The following is a 21082-nucleotide window of genomic DNA, read 5'->3' on the forward strand; positions in this document are numbered from 1 at the left end:
GCCTTCAGAAGTGTGCCCACCTGCATAATGACCCCTCTGACTACTGACTTGCCAGACTTTCAGTGAGATCTGGCACTGGAAGAATTATTCCTGCCAAGTACAAATTATTTGAATTGAGGTTCAGACTTGGCCCATAATTTCAAACAGCTGTAGAAACAAGGAATAGTAGCAGTTAAATTAATTTAGCACCACTATTAGTTTGTATCTAAATTAAATATTTTCAGTCAGCTTTGTAATAGACATGGTGGTCACTGAGAGGGAAAAACACTGTTGCCTGTAAGCTAGAGGATTTACATTTGCAGGGATACGTTTTTTTTGTGGTAATTAAAATACAGTTTGTTCATATATTTATGATACAATGTAATCCAACTTTTCATTACTGTACCTAGCTGTATTTGCTAATAAATCCAAGTCCTCTGCTTATCTTGAGCTTGTGTTTGAACAGTAAGAAGCAGCAGTCTGATGAACTCATCTCAATTCTTTCCTCTGTCCAGGATGTTCCTTGTCATCACATGAGATCTGCAGAACCCCTGATTGGTACCTGGTGCTGCCCATTACAGTTTCATATAAGCCATGGGTCTTCAAACTATGGCCCTCCAGTTGTTCAGGAACTACAATTCCCATCATGCCTAGTCATGTCTGTGAATGTCAGTTTTACAATGCCTGATGGGATGTGTACAGCTGGAGGGCCGTAGTTTGAGGATCCCTGATATAAGCCGTACAAACCATTTTAAGCAACACATGCCTGAATTCATTGCCATTTTGTTTTTAAATGTGCCTGGAGTTCAGCTTTAAGGCCTATTTCACGCCATAGAAACGCGTTCCGGATGCTTTTCTGCACGCACATTTTTGACACGCTTTTATGCGTTCTGGTGCATTTTTTAACCCCCATTTTTTCCTTCATCTTAAAAACGACGTGTGTTTTTTAAGTGCGTGTTTGGTGCATTCTGGTGTTTTTTGATGCATTTTACCACGTTCCAGTACAATTCAGTGCAGAAAAAAATGCTGCATGTTCTATTTTTGCAGGGCAAGTAACATTTAATAGGTGGCTTATTGTATAGCCTTTTCTTATGCTTAAATGTTTTGCTCTGAGGATCCCTGGTTATGCTCACACACAACTAAAGGAGTCCACTAAATTATATAAAGAAGATAGAGCCTCTTCCCCCTCAATTTAGAGTTTTTATCAGGCATGTCCAAAGTCCGGTTTTGGACGCCTGGTCAGTTGATATGTATGTCTTTTGGGGCCCCCAACAAATCCCAGAAATACATGCTGGCTGCCTTGGAGGAGGCGGGATGAGCGCTGTGCATACAGGAGTACTTCCCGTTTACACAGCGTCCTGTGTAAAAGGAAGTCCTGTCTCCTGTGCTGCCATTGGACGAATGTTCTGATCATCACAGGAGGCGGGACTTTCGATTAAAGAGGCCGCCGATTAAAACAGGAAATTCTTTTGTATGTCTATCGGCACTCGTCCCGCCCCCTCCCTGTCTCCTCCAATGCTGCAAATGAATGAATCAGGCTGCATTCAGGGCAGGGGGGGTGCTGCATTTATGGCACTTGTGTGGCTGTAATAATGGGAAGTGACCCTTATTTTGATTCACAGATCTTTATTTAAAATGTAAGATTTTTTTTAAAGTGAAGGTGCGTGTTATACGCAGATAAATACGGTATATCCAAATAACACGCCTGAGCTCATCTCTTCACCACACACAGCCACAAAGGCAAGGGAATTCTTGTTGGGCAGTGTGTTGGTGCTCGAACGAACACACTTAGAGCGAATTTTAATGGTTCACAGAATGTCAGGCAAAATGGTCGGCCATCACGCATGTTCACTTCATCAAATCTAGCCCTCTTTGAAAAAAGTTTGGACACCCCTGGTTTATATATTTAAAAAAAAGATTCCTAAAGGTTGTTAAACTTGCCTACACTTACTGTTCACTTAATATCAGGTACTGCGTGACCATGACCATTTTCTATTTTCCTTTTGTATATGTACATTCTGATTTTGGATGATCCTGTTTGTCTCTGTCATGTAATTTTATGCAAACCAAGTTAAATGATAGAAAAATATACCATTATAGTAGAACTAAAGCAAATTTCTGACCAGAGCACTTTTTACAATTTGGCACTGTGTCGCTTTAACAATTGCGCAGTCATGCAATGCTGTACCCAAACAAAATGTGTTTCCTTTTTTCCCTACAAATGGAGCTTTCTCCTTGGTATTTGATCACCTCCTGCGGTTTTTATTTTTTGAGCTATAAACAAGAGTGACCATTTTGAAAAAAATATATATTTTTTGCTATACATATCCCCCACCTCTGGTGGCCAAGAAATGAAAGGATATACACATACAGGATTTCTCCCAGGGGAGCCATTACACCACAGTATATATGCGTGAGCCGGTCGGGAAACGGTTAATCGTACAGGACACCGGCAGAATATTCATACACCATGGGTCACAGTTTTTTCCCCCTTCAGGTGGTTTAGAGCAGTGTTTCCCAAATCCAGTCCTCAAGGCACACTAAGGCTAGGTTCACACCACGATTTTACCATCCGATAAACGGACCGTTAAATCGGATGGAATCGTATGTGACAAAATCGTATGTAATCGTATGTCAAAATTGTCACTAAAAAATCGGATCCTGATTTTAAATAATGTCTGGGAAAAAGAAGATTTTTGAAGTTATGGATATTCAGGGGAACCCCGCCGGCAATTTAAAACAAAAATGACGTGCGGTTCCCGGTAAATATCCATAACCAGACCCTTCAGGTCTGGTATGGATATTCAGGGGAACCCCGCCGTCAATTTAAAACAAAAATGACGTGCGGTTCCCGGTAAATATCCATAACCAGACCCATTATCCGAGCACGTTGACCTGGCCGGCCGCAGAAAAGAGGGGGGGGACAGAGTGCGGCCCCCCCTCTCTCCTGAACCGCACCAGGCCACATGCCCTCAACATGGGGAGGATGTCCCCATGTTGATGGGGACAAGGGTCTCATCCCCACAACCCTTGCCCGGTGGTTGTGGAGGTATGCGGGCGGGAGGTTTATCAGAATCTGGAAGACCCCTTTAACAAAGGGGACCCCCAGATCCTGACCCCCCCCCCTGTGTGAAATGGTAATGGGGTACACTGTACCTCTACCATTTCACGAAGGAAGTAAAAAGTATTGTAAAAAAACACACTGACACAAAAGAATAAAGTCCTTTATTAAAAAAAAATAAAAAATAAATCCAGCGCTGAAAAATCCACTCGTTCTCGGCTTCCAGCGTTGTCCTGATCCTGCGATGGGTGCGGGTGATCTCCCGCGATGAGAAGATCCAGCGTCGGGTGATCTCCGCTCCGGCGATGTGAAGATCTATTCATCCGGCGCAGCAGCATCCCGGACCTCCTCTCACCGCTGGGCACAGCCCAGCGAATGAGCGGCTGAAGCGGTGACATTTCTTATATAGAGGAGGCAGAGCCACCCGTCACGTGACCCTGCCCCCTCTGACGTACCTCTGCTACGTCACTGGGGAAGACCATGAAGAGGAAAGGTCTTCCCTCTTCTTGGTCTTCCCCAGTGACGTAGCAGAGGTACGTCAGAGGGGGCGGGGTCACGTGACGGGTGGCTCTGCCTCCTCTATATAAGAAATGTCACTGCTTCAGCCGCTCATTCGCTGGGCTGTGCCCAGCGGTGAGAGGAGGTCCGGGATGCTGCTGCGCCGGATGGATGGATCTTCACATCGCCGGAGCGGAGATCACCCGACGCTGGATCTTCTCATCGCGGGAGATCACCCGCACCCGTCGCAGGATCAGGACAACGCTGGAAGCCGGGAACGAGTGGATTTTTCAGCGCTGGAGTTTTTTTTTTATTTTTTTAATAAAGGACTTTATTCTTTTGTGTCAGTGTGTTTTTTTACAATACTTTTTACTTCCTTCGTGAAATGGTAGAGGTACAGTGTACCCCATTACCATTTCACACAGGGGGGGGGTCAGGATCTGGGGGTCCCGTTTGTTAAAGGGGTCTTCCAGATTCTGATAAACCTCCCGCCCGCATACCTCCACAACCACCGGGCAAGGGTTGTGGGGATGAGACCCTTGTCCCCATCAACATGGGGACATCCTCCCCATGTTGAGGGCATGTGGCCTGGTGCGGTTCAGGAGAGAGGGGGGGCCGCACTCTGTCCCCCCCTCTTTTCTGCGGCCGGCCAGGTCAACGTGCTCGGATAATGGGTCTGGTTATGGATATTTACCGGGAACCGCACGTCATTTTTGTTTTAAATTGACGGCGGGGTTCCCCTGAATATCCATACCAGACCTGAAGGGTCTGGTTATGGATATTTACCGGGAACCGCACGTCATTGTTGTTTTAAATTGACGGCGGGGTTCCCCTGAATATCCATACCAGACCTAAAGGGTCTGGTTATTGAATTTGCGGGGACCTCCGTTCGGGTTCCCTCAACCGTAGTAATAAAAAATCGGGTACATTTATCGCACAGTCATCCGATTCAGTACGATTTACATTGACCACAATATAAAAAAAAAAACGGACACGATTGTAATACGATTTCAAATCAGGACCAAAAATCGTGGGCAGACACGTTTTTTGATACGATTTTAAATCGTATTAAATCGTATGCGGATCAAATCGGATGCACTTGGGGACCTAAATTAATGAATGGCAGTGAATGGATCCGTTTTGCCATACAGATTTGTACGATTTTAAAGCTAAAATCGTGAGTAAAAAACGGATGACAAAATCGTGGTGTGAATGCACCCTAACAGGTTATGTTTTCAGGCTTTCCATTATTTTGCACAGGTGATTTGATCAGTTTCACTGCCTTAGTAATTACCACAGCTGTTTCATCTGAGGGAAATCCTGAAAACATGACCTGTTGGTGTGCCTTGAGGACTGGAGTTGGGAAACACTGGTTTAGAGGACACACCCCCTGCACCTCCCTTTAGAGCTCATTTGTGCTAGTTCCTGAAAGTGATTTCCTTTACAGAGAAACGCAACCTTCGTTTAATTTATTATTTGTCTTTATTTTATATTCTGATTCTTAACTACTCGCTGTCTCTTTATGCCAGCATAGAAGCACTGTATCCAGATTGGCACAACCTCTGTAATACATTGGCCCTGTACCCAGACCACAAGCTGTGTGAACATCCTGTAATGTTTTGGAAACTGTAACCTGTGTGCATGCTCATTTTGGCATTTTGTGCATTGCACATAGCTAGCTGCAGTGTGCCATGCTTGTCCAGGGTCGTGGTCAGTCAGTTTAAAATCAAGTCTCTGAAGATCCCATTGGGGGGGTGGTGGTGGTGGTATGCGCACTGACAGGTAAAGCCTGGACACTATATTCAGTCCAGTGTAAGCAACACTGCCCTTTTCACCTATCCCTTGCTTCTAGCATGTTCACAAAGTTCTTAGTACTCTCCTTGCCCTGCTTAGAACTCCAAGTCACAGTCTATCTAGATGACCTCCCTTGCAAAATTCAATGTAATCATTCATGTAGTACTTCAAAAGAATTTATTAAACGCTCACTAGAAAAATAGACCGTCATAAGCCATATCGAGTGTTTAAGAATAAGGATAATCACCAGGGTTCTCTGCCCTTTCTCTGTGTCCCACCATCCAGGGTCCCTCACTCATTGGGTTTTCTCATAAAAGTATAGAAACAAGTGCAGTGATATAAGAAATTAAACTCAAATCTGAATTGATTGTGCTCACGTAAATGTGTAAGTGATAAAACGTTAAACCATCCTCTTGAGAGAGTCTTTACAACGAAATGCATTGAAGTGACGCCATCACACGGTAGCAGTATCGTGCGCTCAATTCCATTAATGCCAGTAATGAACTCTCCAACAAATATTGTCAGCCTGGAACAAGCAGGCTCCTTCGTTTGCCAATGCTCCCGTCCAGCTAAGCAAGGTGGTATAGGGATAGGGCTGGGGTGGTGATCTTCCAAGATCCCCAACAGTGGGCATGTTCTTCCTTCCATATCACTGGAAAGGTATCATAACCAATGTAAGTGTTCCAACCCTTAACCATATCAAACATGTTTTTTGAGAAGCTAAGCTTCCCATCAACATCTTGGAGCTCAGAGCAGTCAGGTTGGCCCTTCAGTACTGGGTCCCCCTTCTGATGGGGCACCCAATCAGGCTGCAGTCAGGTCAAAGCTACAGCCGTTGCCTACATCAACCATCAAGGGGGCACCTGGAATCTGCCTGTATTCAAGGAAGCAAACAAATCATCTCTTGGACAGAAACGCACTATTGAGCTATCTCTGCAGTCCCCATTCTAGAAGTGAACTGAAAAACTGTTTGTGAGACGCTTGAATCAAGGGAAATGGGCCTTTCATCCAGATGTCCTCAATCTGATATGCCAAACGTGGGGAATTCCGGGTGTGGATATCAGGAGGATATGTTATTGCACCTGGAAATCCTTTTTTTTTTCCCCTCTACAATGCTTGGACATTGATAAATTGGAGTCCACCTGAAGGCTACTGCTCCAATCAGATTCCCTTCTTGTTCTGTCTTCTGCATCTTGCAGGGAACAGTTTGCCTCATAGTCCACCATTGCAATGGATACGATATCAGATTGCAAGAGTTTACATTCTCAAAGAGATATCTCCTCCTCTGTTTCTACATGTATAGATGCATGCATATCTACCAAATGCGTGGTCATTTTAAGACCAGGCCTTGGTAGCCCACAGAGGACTCTCGTAATGGGGTAGGTGTATAGGGGAGGCTCCTAGGGGGCATATCCTCTAATGCGTTGCTAGTGTACAATCACCGGAAGGTGCATGCCTATAGTCCATACTAGATGAATATTCTGCCTGTGTCCTGTATGTTTAGGATATGGGATTTTTCTTTTTTTTCATTTTGGATAGAATAAGTAAGGATTATAGTGTTTTTTGTTTTTATTTTTTATTTCATCTGGGTCATATTGCAGGGAATTCCCTTTACTTTGTTTGCCATACCCCAAAAAGTAGTGAGAGGAAATCCTTCAAAAGAGAGGGAGTCTGAGTCACCAAGATTACCAGAACTAGTGTCTGTTGTATTGCGGTTATGGCGACAACCCCAATTTATTTTTTATTTTTCATTTACTTTCACTGTGACAACAGTTAACAGGACAAAGTGTGAGGGTATACCTCTCTAATAGAGCTGCACGATTAATCTTTTAGAATCAAATTCGCAATTCTTTTCCCTTCCTGATCTTGAAAACAGCATTTCCCAATTCTATCTAACAAATGCAGAGAGTTCTCTCACAGCTGAAAAAAAAAAAAAAAAAATTCCAGGCAGCCTGCCAATTTTATCACAACATCTTGGATAACTATAAACAAAGTAACTTTTCGTTCTTAGATCAAATGAATGAACTTCTGTGTGTAGATGAGGGAAGTTTAACCACTTAAAGACGACCTTTTTCTGACACTTGCTGCTTACAAGTTAAAATCAATATTTATTGCTAGAAAATTGCTCAAAACCCCCAAACTTTTATATCCTTTTTTTTTTTTTTTTTCGGAGACCCTTGAGAATAAAATGGTGGTTGTTGCAATATTTTATGTCACACTTTATTTGCGCAGCGGCCTTTCAAATGCAATCTTTTTTGAAAAAAATATACTTTAATAAAAAAATAAAAAATTAAACCTTATATTTTTTTGTATAATGTGAAAGATCATGTTACGCCACGAGAATCGTGGGAGAACAGTGATCTTTATTCTAAGTAAAAAAATTGTGATTCTCATTTTAGCCAGAATCGTGCAGCTCTACTCCTCTAACGAGAACACAGACAGCAATAAACATCTGACAGGTGTTGTAATCTCTCTCCACTCTATCCAAAATAATAATAATAATTGCCCTTTTGAGTTGTACTTCAAGGGCTTGCTTACATTAGTGGTGCCCTCTAGAGAGGGTGGATCAATCTTCAGAATAGCATTTGAAATTTTGATGAGGGGGCATTATGTTGCCGCCTCAATGCTTGTTTTAACCCCTAAAAACTCTACACCACCACTGCACAACATGGTTGTGGCACAACCTCTATTCAGGTGAATGGGTGCCATTCAGCCATGTGCAACAAGGAGTGTTTTTTTCCCACTCTGCGATGCAAAACAGTGCAGCTGCTGCATGTGCACGCCCTTGTTTGCTGCGTTTGTAGCTGTAGGGGAGTGGTTGGGGTTGGCAAAAACGCAGCTTAACCGATTTTTACCTGTGATTTGAGGCCTTACTTGATTACAGTCTGATTAATGTTACAATCCTTCATGAAATATTTACAGTCAAAATTAAAAGAATAATGAAAGATCCTTAGTTTTGCTTTTTATCTTTCAGAGCCCACCGTGCGTGCGGAACTCATGGAACAAGTGCCTCACCTTGCAATGTTCTGTCAAGAGAACAGGCCTTCAATTCCCCTTGCTTTCTCCAAATACCTTCTACCCATTGTAGTGCGATATCTCGCCGACCAAAATAACCAGGTTGGATAAGTATATTTTACTTTTTGTATTTTTTTCCATTGGTTTTTAGTAACTACATCTTGCTATATTCATGGCAAACCTACATTTCACCCTTCTTACAGCATTCTTGGTGCTGGTGTGCCTCACTTTAGTAATATCCGTATTTGCCATCATTGCATATGCCTTTTTGTCCTTAAAAAAAAAAAAAAAAATCCAGCTGTCTGCTTTTTCTGAGGCTTCATATGAACTTTGCTTTATTAGGCTTGGGTTCACACTGTAGCGGTACTGGGAATGCATGGAAATCTTATACGTTCCCAGCAGGCAAAACGCACTGCTCTCTAGCGAATATGTGGGGGTCCCCTTAATTTTTCTTTTATTAAAGTTTTATTGATAGAAAAAAGAAGCAGTCTCAACAAATCAGTACAACAATATAATGGGTACATCAAATACACAATGGGGAGGGGAGTTCTGGCAATGGGATGCTATATAAATGTTGCAACAACCGATATTACGATAAAAAGATAAAAGATACATACATCCAGTAAAAAGAAAAAATTAGTATAATTGTGCTTAAACACTCTGTTCCGAGTGTCCTGTGATTCCACAACCAACAACACTGAAACGACTCCATAATTCAGGAGTCTGAGAGAAGTACCCAGGAAAAATGCAATGAGCAGGAGGACTATAAAGGACAGAAAGGAAGATCAAAGAAGAAGCAGACAAGAAAGAAAAGGAGGGGGTAAAAAGTCCATGAGAGAGGGGAGAGAAAGAGAGAGAGAGGGGAGAGAAAGAGAGAGCAGGGGAAAGGGGGGGGGGGCATCCAGAGGTCCCTAAATTGAAAGACGTTGAGTATTAAATCTAGAAGGTTGGTGACTCGTTATCCAAGGCTGCCAAACCTTGAGAAATTTACTGTGGGTGTCAGAGGTGAGAGACGTTGGCTTTTCGTTTATCATAATATCATTCATGCGATTCTTGACTGCCTCAAAGCTGAGCACAGCTGTTTTCCACGCCCTCGCAATAGTCCATTTCGACCAAATCAATGGTGGCCCAAAGTGGCATTTGGAACGTATCATGAAGGTGGGATAATGGGGCTATGTTTGCAGCTGAATAGTAGGCCTGAAGGTTAGGGACTAAAAAGCCACCATTGATTCGTCACGCATAAAGTATCCGCCTGGGGGTCCCCTTAATTTTTAATGGCGCCCCTTACGCATCACAAAATGCAGCATGTTTTTCAGGTGCGCGAAGCTGCGTGGTGCTGTGCTGCTGTAGTTTTGAAATAGGGTTGGGGACTTTTTCTCTGTTTACTGCATGAATAACAGCCTTTTCAAATGAATGAACGGTTGTACCTGGGCAAACTTTTTTCAGTCAAGGTACCCTTTGAAATTATGAACAATCTCAAGGCACCCTCCAGAATTATGGAGTCTTGAGGCGCCCCATTCTACAATGTATGTAAAAACTATTCCAATAGTTTTACATAATGCAGCAACATCAATACACGGACACCCAACGTTGGAGGTGATTTATTCTTCCAAAGCAAATACACTTTTGAAAACTTGTACTGACTAGTATGCCAATGTTTCTCTTCTCCCTCAGTTTTTCTCCTTTACTTGGCTAATGAGGCCCCAAAGCTGAGGCCTCAAGGCTTTATGTAACTAAAAGTCTGGTTTCATCCACCCACTGGCTTGTATACAATTTTGGGGAAATATTTATAGCCATTTTGCCAAGGCACCCTGGTTGAAAAAGTCTGTTTTCAGTGTGAACTTAGTATTTGTGCGTAATGAGGTAGAATAGTCTAATCTCATTCCATTATATTTTCTCTCGGTTTAATTATATGTTGTTTCAGGTCAGAAAGACCAGCCAAGCAGCATTGCTAGTGCTGCTTGAGCAGGAGCTCATAGAGCGATCGGATGTAGAGAGTAAAGTATGTCCAGTGCTCATTGACCTAACTGCTCCAGACAGCAATGATGATGTCAAGACCGAAGCTGTGGCGGTGAGTTTCAACCTTTCTGAATCTTGTGCATTGCTAGGTAATGCCAATGAAAATTATGGGTGAATAGATTTTCATACATAAATGCATATTGGGCCCCTAGGTTATTATTTGCTTTTAATCTAGATTTTGATATTCTAATCTTGTTTTATATGGCACCTTGATTAAGTTGAACCTCTGTGAATAAATAAATGGAAAGCTGTACCAACTTGTATATTTTTTTAACAAATATACTTGTTTGTTTTATTTTTTTTAAACCTACAGGCTGTCAGACCTGTAAAATAAGCATTTTTTGCAGTGAGCATAAACGTGTATGTATAGCCAAATCTATTTGTTGTAGAAAATTATAACCCTGCTGTTTTTTTTGTTATTTCGCTTTTTTTTTATTTATTTTTTTGGTCTGTGTGCCATTGGGGAAATTACCCTTCTCTCACTTATCCCTTTTGCCTGGAGATGTACTTTAAAGCACAGGTGTCAAACTGGTGGCCCTCCAGCTTTGCGGAACTGCATGTCCCATGAGGCATTGCAAACCTGATAGTTAAAACCATGACTCCCAAAGGAAGAGGAGACTTGTAGTTTCGCAACATCTGGCGGGCTGCAAGTTTGACACCCCTGATTTTAAAGGATAAGCTCACCTTTCATAAAAAAAATAAAAATTAATGGACATCTTATTGCAGGTAAACAAATGTGATATTGATAGAGAGAGATTATATATATATATATGTATATATGTATATATATATATATATTATAGTAGAGTTTTACCGCCGACGCTATGGGCGGCTCAGTGTGAAAGGGGTCTAAGGATTAGGCAACCTTTACTCTGCAGCTGTTTTGGAACAAGTCCCTTGATGCATTGCAAGACTCTGACCGTTGCAGGCATGACTCCCACACAGCTGGAAAGTCAAGTTTGCCTATTCCTGCTATATATTAAAAACGTTTGTAAGGTGGGGCTCACACCAGTGCATTCTTCAGTTTTTACAGCGCATTTTAGATTAATTGAATTCTATTAGACTTTGTTTTCATGAAAGAGCATTAAAGTCCGGCATGCTGCATCTTTGATGCGCTTTCAGAAAACGCACCGTCTAATACGAAGAAGGTAGAAAATCCAGCACCGACTTGACATGAAATTGTTCAAACTTTACTCAGTATCTGTCAAGACATAAAAGTATCCATCATCCTAGTCATAGACTACTGCACTTTTTTTCGATTCACAGTCTTATAGAAGTCAATATGGATATACCTAAAACCAAGCGTAAAACGTGCATACAATGGCACTGCGCCCAACCCACGCACACTGGTGTGAACCTGGCCAAACTGTACTGTTGGGCTCCCTTTCTTTCTCTCTGCACGCAATTTTTCTGATTACACATCTAGGCAGCGTGCCCCCCACCCCACTACCATCATTCCTCTCCCATCTTTTCTACATTAATTCCAGTTTGCCCATCCTGCAGTTAAAGTGGACTATAATGGGAGCACAGAAATAGAGATTTGTAAGCTTTACTACTTTTAGTTAGCCATAACTGAAGGGTATTGAGCTTGGGAGATGGACTGTGCTGAACTTGTAATTGGATACACCTTGTATCTTCTACTGCTTTCGAGTAAATGTCAAAAGAATTCATTTATTTTTTAGTAAAGATGCATATCTTCTTTCTTTAGATAATGTGCAAAATGGCTTTAATGGTTGGTAAGGATATAACAGAAAGGTTAATCCTTCCAAGGTTTTGTGAGATGTGTTGTGACTGCAGGATGTTCCATGTCCGCAAGGTAAGCATGTTTATCATTGTATACAAACTTCCCTGTCTCTATTCTGTGTATTATTATTCCTGTTGATTAATGGTGTTGATACTGTGAACTCGGAACCCTTGAGGATGTTGGGGGTAATCAATATTTCCCTCATTTAATAACAGGATACCCTTATTTTACAGGGATATCGTATGCATTGCCCCTTTTTTTTTTTTTTTTTAACAATAGATTTTTATTGAAAGTATTAACTTAACAGTACAGATTAAAATTGTCACATTAATCCTAAGTAACCAACCGAGTTACCTTGGTTCATAAGATTGTTCTTATAACAATACATTATTTGGTAGCCTGTACCAGCCTACCCCTATTGGGTTCAATCTGTAGGCATGGCTAGGCTCCCAATTGTGTTAACTATTTGTATATAGAAAATCATAAAGAAACAGCTAATGTATGCACATACATACACACACACACACACACACACACACACACATATACATACATACACATATACATACACACACATATATATATATATATATATATATGTATACATACATACATACATACATACATACATACACACACACACACACACACACACACACACACACACACACACACACACACACACACAGAAATTAAATGAACTTAACAAAACTTGCTACACAGATCAATAAAGTAGGTCCAGGATAATACATTACAGCTGGGGCAAGCATATATCTGACTTTGACGTAATTCAAACTTGACAATAGATTAAATATTACACTCTTTTAAGTATTTGGATGCTCTAGGATGGGTGATCCAAGCTAACCATTTCTTTCTGAACGTAGTAATGGAATAGTTTTTATAAGCCAGCATTAATTCGTATTGGGCCTGTATATTGATTCTAGCTATAACTGTCGATAAGTTGGGCGCGTCTTTGGATTTCCACAGGCTGGTTATAGTGAGTCTTGCTGCTACTAGTGTGTGGAATACAATTGTTCTATATTCTTTAGGATAGATATCCAGATTGATACCTAGTAAAGCTGTGGCAGGGTCTAGTTTATTTAGGATGCCTGTGAGATCTGCTATAAAGGAAGTAATTGAATTCCAGAAGCTATGTAGATTTTTACAGCTCCATAATATGTGTAAAAGGTTTCCTATCTGATCGTTGCATCTCCAGCACTCATTAGACGTTGAGGGATATATTTTCGCTAACTTATATGGGGTCAGGTACCATCTATTTATTATCTTTTGTGCATTGTCCCAGTGTTCAATACATGCTGATGACTTGCTAGCTATATGGATTGCTTTTTTCCATTGGTCCCAGGTAAATTCTTGCTTTAAATCTTTCTCCCATTTAATCATGTGTGCGTTTTTGTTGTCAAATGGGTGGGTAGATAGTAGATCGTAAAAGAGAGAGATTCCTTTTATCATTTGTTGATTTTGTCGGGTAAAAAATTGCCATATAATTAAGGGGATTTCTACAGGGTCAGTCGGATTGAACTCTTTTAGTCTGGTGTGTTTCCTCAGTTTGGTTAGTGTGATCTCTTTGTATTGTAAGGGTAGATTTGCGTAAAGATGAAAACCTTCCTTAACCCATTCATCTACAATTAGACGTATTCTACAATAGTTGAGTGCACCTGTCGGTATCATCAATTTTATTTTATTTTGGATATTTTTAGTTTTTGAAAGTATATGTTTCCAAGCTATTAATGTGGATCTGATACTAAGTAAGTTGGGAATGTTAATCTTTGGAAGTATAGCGTAAGCTATTGCTAGGGCATACAGGTCATGTCTTTTTGTGACTTGTTTTTCTATGTTTAACCATAGTTTATCTTCCCTACTGATGAACCAATATCTCATCTGGTCTAATAGGGTTGCATAGTAGTAGTTTTTGATGTCAGGTAGGTTCATTCCTCCTAAAGATTTTCTGGTGGTTAAAATGGAGAATGCCACTCTGGGTTTTTTCCCATTCCATATGCATTTTTTAAGTTTTGTATTTAGTTGCATGAAAAATTTGGCAGGGATTGGGATGGGTAAGCATCTAAAATAGTATAATATTTTAGGGAGAGTTTGCATTTTAAATGCGGCTATTTTCCCTACCCATGAAAGTTGTGTTTTTTGAATATTTTGTAGGTCTTTGTTGACTACTTCTAAAAGGTTGGGAAAATTAACTTCGTAAATTTTGGTTGGTGGGTAGGAGAGTTGTATTCCCAGATAGCTTATTGTGGAGTTGTCCCAGTTGAAATTATTTTCTTTGCGTAAAGTATTAATTAGCGTCATAGGGATGTTCATAGGAAGAGCGTAAAATTTGTTTTGATTTATTTTGTAATACGACACCTCACCAAATCTTTCTAATAATTTGTGAGCTTCTGGCAGGGAAGAAGTAGGATTAGATAATGTAAGTATAATATCATCTGCGAATAGTCCTACTTTATGTTCATATCGTCCTATAGTTATACCTTTGATGTCGGGAGTTGATCTTGTATATTCCGCAAGTGGTTCTATGGCTAGTGAGAAAATTAATGGGGATAATGGGCAGCCTTGTCTGGTTCCGTTAGTAAGGGAGAAGGTTTTAGAGATTATACCCGATGTGAATACCTTGGCCGTAGGTTGAGAGTATAGTGCCATAATTGCCGAATGGATAAATCCACGAAATCCGAATTTGGCTAGAGTTTTGGAGATGTAGGCCCAATGCATTCTGTCGAATGCTTTTTCAGCATCTAATGCTAAAAGTACGGAGGGAGTTCGGTCAGTGTGAATTTGGTCAATTAAGTTAAGGATTCTTCTAGTGCTGTCTGGTGCTTGCCTCCCCTTAGTAAATCCTACTTGGTCTGGTCCTATTAGGTAGGGGGTAATGTTTATTAATCTATTGGCCAGGATTTTTGCATACATTTTTAGGTCAGAATTTAATAATGAAATTGGTCTATAATTGAGAGGGGATGAGGGGTCTTTGCCCTGTTTCGGAATTGTTATTATTATTGCTTCCAATAGTTCTTTGGGAAAAGATTTAGAGATAGCTAGATGGTTAAACATGTTAGTTAGATATGGAACTAGAGTTTCTTTAAAGGCTATGTAATATTCCGCTGATAGGCCGTCAGCTCCTGGTGTTTTGTTTTTAGGCAATTCTTTGATTACTTTAAGGGTTTCTTCAGGTGATATTGGTTTATTCAATTGTTCTAAGTCTATAGGGTCAATATTGGGTAGTTTTATATTATCTAGGAATTTTGCTATATTTACTAGGTTAGGTTGAGGAGTATTGCTTTCCTCTTTTAGATTGTATAGTGACTCATAATATTGTGCAAATGTATCTGCTATTTCTTGAGGGTTGATTACTACTTTACCGGAGGTGTGGTGTGCTAGTTTATGGATTTTATTCTTTATTTGGCGTTGGCGGAGTTGGGAGGCTAGTAGTTTCCCTGCTTTATTGTTCTGGGAGTAGTAATTAATTTTCATTCTTTTTAAAATTTTGTCTTGATCTGATATCAGAATGGCTCTCAAATCAGATCTTAGTTGAGTAAGTCGGCGATCTAGATTAATATCTTGGGGTTGTTTTTTATGCAATTCTTCTAATTTGGTTATTTCTTTTAAGATATTATTTATCGTATTGGTTTTCTTTTTTTTTTTTCCCTTGTTGCTGCTTGTATAAGGAGGCCTCTAACATAGGCTTTATGTGTACACCATAGGGTAGTGCTGTTTATCGGTTCTTTATCATTAATTGCAAAAAATTCTTCCAAGTTTTTTTTCAGAGCCAACAAGTGATTCTCCTGCGAAAGAATATAGGTGTTATTCCTCCATATGTAGCTATTAGAGCAAGATAGCCCTTGGTTGATTTCAAGTGTGATTGGTGCGTGATCGGACCAGGTTATATTGTGGATGTCAGCTTTGACAATCTTTGGCAGGAGAAGCTTGTCGACAATGAAGTGGTCTAATCTAGAATAGGATTTGTGAACCTGTGAAAAAAAAGTGAAGTCCCTTTCTGTCGTGTGCAGGCATCTCCAGGTGTCATACATGTCTTCTGAGGAAAAGATGGGAGATAAACCTTTCCTGGAGATAGTTCCTTCCTTGGAGGTGTCCATAACGGGATCCATGGGTGCATTGAAATCACCGCAGAGTATAAGAGTTCCTTCTTGTATTTTCCTTGTTTTCTTGAGAATTTTCCGGATGAATTGGTGAGGATTTCTATTGGGAGCATAGATGTTAACAATTGTGTAGATTACATTGTCTATTGAGGCCACCAAAATTATGTATCTGCCTTGATTGTCGGTTATTAGGTTGATCTGCTTGAAAGAGATAGTGTCCTTGATTGCTGTTATCACTCCTTTTTTCTTCTTTTTGCAGCTGGATATGAAGATATGAGGAAATTTATGATGGTTGAACTTGGGAGTTTTGTTTAATGCGAAATGGGTCTCCTGGATGCACATGATGTCACAGTCATATTTTAGGGCATCCGTCCACAGAGCTCTTCTTTTGTAAGGACTGTTAAGTCCTTTCACATTCAGCGAAAAGAGTTTAAGATTCATTATAGTTACTTGTGTACTTGCTATAGGTAGTCAAATATTTTTTATACAGATAGTTTGTAAAGGTAATGGTTTTGATGTAGATATATTTTCCTGCCATTAGATGGCGGTGTTGGACCGAGTATTCAATATAAGTGATTTTAAAGAAACGAAAAAATAAAACATAGTCTTGTAACGCAAACATAACAACAGAAAAATAAAAGAGTTGCAGGGCAACTCTAGTGTACATTGAATGTGTACCAATTTCCAGGGGGTACAGGGAAATAATACTGGGTAAATCAGGTATATGGATCCCTGATCTTCAAGGAGAAAAGCCTTGGATATTTAACTTTTGAGTAGTTTTCAGCTCCAGAAACTGCAGCATGTGACTATATACAGGGCATATTATTATCTTACCATGTATAGAGGAGTCATTTGTGACTTTTTTGCCAGTCTTGAGACACTTTTCCAGGTGTGGATTTATCCGGTATGTTGTGTTCCTTTGGTAAAATGCCCCATGAGCGTAAGATTTTCAGACCTTGCTCCAAGTTGTTGATCGAGTATGAGGTACCTTTATGGTCTACGAGTATTTTCGTAGGGAATCCCCATTTGTAAATCATGTTGTGATTCCGTAGGATCTTGGTAATCGAGTTGAGATTTTTTCGTGCTAGTATTGTTGCTTGTGAGAGATCTGCATACAAGATGATACCTGTGTATGGGTCCGGTAGCGGGGAATTTCGTCTTGCGAATTGCATTAGTTGATCTTTCACTTCATAGAAGTGTATTCTGGCTATGACGTCTCTTGGTAATTTTTCTGAGATGTGAGACGGTTTGGGCAATCTGTGAGCTCTGTCTATTTCAAGTTGCTGTTGTGGGATTGTTGGAAGTAATTTTTTAATCATATCCTTTATGAAGCGTTTCAGTTCCGGTGGTTTAACATTTTCGGGGACGCCTCTGAATTTTACGTTGTTGCGTCTGGCGCGGTCTTCTAAATCTGCCATTTTCATTCTGAGATGTTTAACTTCATCTTCTAATTCAAAGTGAGAGTCGACCATTTCATTGTGTGCAGATGTGAATTCACACATTTTATTTTCTACATAGTCTACTCTTTCTCCTAGCGCGTCCATTTCCAATTTGGATTTCTGCATGAAGTTCATCATATCATATTGTAATGCGCCTCTCAGGGAAATGATCATGTCTTTTATGGTAGAATCCAATATGGGTTGTCCTGCTGTGGGAATAGCATTTAGCTTCTCATCATACGGATTTATATGTGGTATGTGATTATTTTCCAATGAGGGGTTATTGCCTTCCTCAGAAGAAATCCTTCTTTTTTTGTCTGAGAGGGCTTGCCAGTTCATTTTGTGTATCAGGGGTGCTATACCATTTTTGTCCACTAGATGTCTCCTCTTCCCCATCCGAGTCAGCAATGTTATGCTCTGAGCTCTGCTCTGCTCTATGCTCTGAGCTGTGATGAGGGAGGGAGGAGTCAGCGCCATCTTTATTCCCCTGTGTCCTAAACGGACCAACAAACTCAGCCAATTTTCGGGGTCCCTCCTTGTTCTTACGTTTGGCCGACATGTTCCTCTTGTTCCCACTGCTGTCCGGATTCAGAGGTATGTTTCCAAGGCTTTCTAGTTGCGCTGTGAGTCGCTCAGGGATGTCAGTAATGACGGAGCTCCCTTATAATGCAGCCAGCTTGTTCCTCGGCTAGCCACGCCCCTGCATTGCCCCTTTTTACCAATCATCTTTTTTATTCTCCCCCAAAGTTGATTGAACAAATATTTTTAGACAGATGTACAATTTCATTAAAATAATAGCAGGCACTCGGTGATACCTTTCTTTATCATCCTGAGAGCTAGCGCACTGAATATGCAGATTTTAATTTTCAAAGTTGGGAACTCTGCTAGATGCCATCGCCTCACTTTTTCCTGCAGCACTTGTCTTTGTTGGCACATTACCTTAAAGCGGAACTATACTCGCCTTGGCGCCAGTGATGCTGCGTGCCAGAGCTCCCCACTGGCATCTTCTAGCAGCCAGCTTTCAGGTACTAAGCGCCTACAGCGTTAATTGGCCAGGCCTATATGACATGCTGCAGTACAGTCAGATTCAACATTGCCAAATGTGTTTACTGAGTTACACGTGCGCAACTCGCTGTACATTGGCGGACAGGCAGGTGGGTCATTTTAATGCAGAAGAGACAAAGCATGTCTCTTCTGCATTAAAAATGCTGTCCGTTTACCCAGTTTCTGGTCATAACGTACCACTTGACGAAAGGTAGGGATGTGTGTCACTGCCCTGACTTTGAAGATGGACAGCTAACACCTATTGGGTACCATGGGTTATAGTTTTATATTGTTTTTTAACAGTTTAATTTTAAAAAAAAAGTTCATGGCACCAATAAACTGTATGAAGAGAAATAATTTCCAATCTGTGCTTGGCGCAGTGCTTTCCATTTTACCCAGTTTCTGGCACATGGGAAACTGACATTCACAGTGCTAGTTCTTGTAGTGTTCCCTGTCACTAATAAAAGATCTACCAATAGTAGTGGTGTGTTTTAAGGATTCAACAGCTCAGCCAAAAGTGGACCTGTTCTTAAATATTAAACAAAAACATTTATAAATTGCAGATTTCAAGTCCTTAGTTGAATATTTTTATTTTTTTATTTTTTCCTTATGCTTAGTTTTGGTTGTGGTTAGTAATTTGCAAGCTTTTTTTTTACTTCCAGTTCATCTCACAGGAAGTGACAAGAACAATGCATTTCAGGGCAAGATCAACAGATATTTTCTGTACTTGCTGTAATTTTTCTTAGCCTGAAAAAGAAAATGTGACGTTTTGTGACCCTTTTCACCTCCAGGCTGTTTTAGGCAATATAATTAATTATACACTACTCAACAGAAAGATGAGGATACTGAATCCTCTTTTCAAGGTTTGGCCTAATTTATATAAACAAATAAGACCATGTTCAGATACCGTGTGGTATACTATGGAAAAGGAACTTTGGGAATTATAGAGGCATATTGAGGTCACTGGCACGGATGACATGTGCAGATGGAGAGCCTTCCTATATGACCCCTTGATCTATGATATAATTAAACTGCTTAGGGACTAGAGGAGGTGTGAGCAGCAGTATAGAGGAACCATATTAAAGCCAGTAAGAAGCGATTTTTGTTTTCCGGTTTGTTGTGCACAACTTTTAAATTGTAACAGCATACTTTCCACAAAACTGTTCATACAAGAGTTCATACAAGAAATTGTAAACCTTTGCTCTGGTTGTATGGATAATGTACCCACTGTAACTTGAGAAAAAGCCAGGAATGTATTCTCAAAAAACCCACTACTAATGCAGATACCATGTCTGTAAAAAGAAAAGACTATTCTGAACTTTATAATGTCACTTACAACCTAGGCAAAGATCACATGGTATCTGGTAATCTGGTTGACATCATTAAAGACTACCTAGAGTCTGTTATTTTCTATCAGACCGGACTGATCGGTGAAATAAGCAGGTCAGTAGGAAGCCGACGCTGCTTATGTAATGTTTTTATGTTCATATAGAATTAAATATTACACATAAAAACAAGCATCTAAAATATTAAAGAACCTTACAGTTGGGAAAATAATTATTTGATCCCCTGCAGATTTTGTAATTGTGTCCACTTACAAAGACACAAAGGGTCTATAATTTGTTATCATAGTTGTTATTTAAATGATCTAGACAGAATATCAACCAAAAATCCAGAAAAAAACCAGCATGATCCAAATGTTATAAATTGAGTTGCAGTTTGGTGTAGGGCCAAAACAACTAATGGACAACTAATCGATTATGAAATTAATCGATTACTATTTTCATAATCGATCGGCCAGTAACAAAATGGGTTAAAAAAAAGAGCCCTTTTATAGTACAAAAAAAGCAAATCACTACTGTTAACATTATATTAATATTAAACATTTTCACTTGCTTTTAACATTCAGTTTTAAGGTTGGGTTCACACTGCCGCCGCATGTGGCCCACAGCAGGGGTCCGGTGCGTGCTGGTTCACCGGTTCAGGTCCGATTTCAGCCTGAAGTTTGGCCTGAAATCTAACATTAAACGCAACAAAAAAGTCATGCGTTTTTCCGGCACACCGCACCGGACCCGCTGTGGAGATATGTGAACCGGTTCCATAGAGAGCCAGTCACATTCTCCTGCTATGCGAATTGAATGCGGGGAAAACCACATCCAATTCGCATAGGTGTGAAACCGGCCTCAAATTAACGTAATTTCTGAACGAAAACCACATACTGTCTGAAAATTCCTTTGACCAAGAAGTTTTCTATTTCTAAACTTCCCCTTCACAGTGGTTGAAAACGAACGTCGATTTGACCCCACTGACAATAAGAAAGTTGAACGAACGTTCTTAAAATTATAATTCTTTTGAAGGAAGACGTTGTATG

The 21082-nt window shown here is 40.3% G+C and overlaps 1 protein-coding gene across 1 annotated transcript in view; it reads left to right on the forward strand.

Moving 5' to 3' along the window:
* PPP4R1 (protein phosphatase 4 regulatory subunit 1) overlaps positions 1-21082 on the forward strand; it is a 113064-nt gene that overhangs the window by 35556 nt on the left and 56426 nt on the right. Inside the window, 3 exon segments of the mRNA XM_040354584.1 lie at positions 8307-8449; positions 10272-10418; positions 12075-12182. Coding sequence (XP_040210518.1) covers positions 8307-8449; positions 10272-10418; positions 12075-12182 — 398 coding nt within the window.

The sequence above is a fragment of the Rana temporaria genome, chromosome 5, assembly GCF_905171775.1.
Source record: "Rana temporaria chromosome 5, aRanTem1.1, whole genome shotgun sequence".
Taxonomy (NCBI): domain Eukaryota; kingdom Metazoa; phylum Chordata; class Amphibia; order Anura; family Ranidae; genus Rana; species Rana temporaria.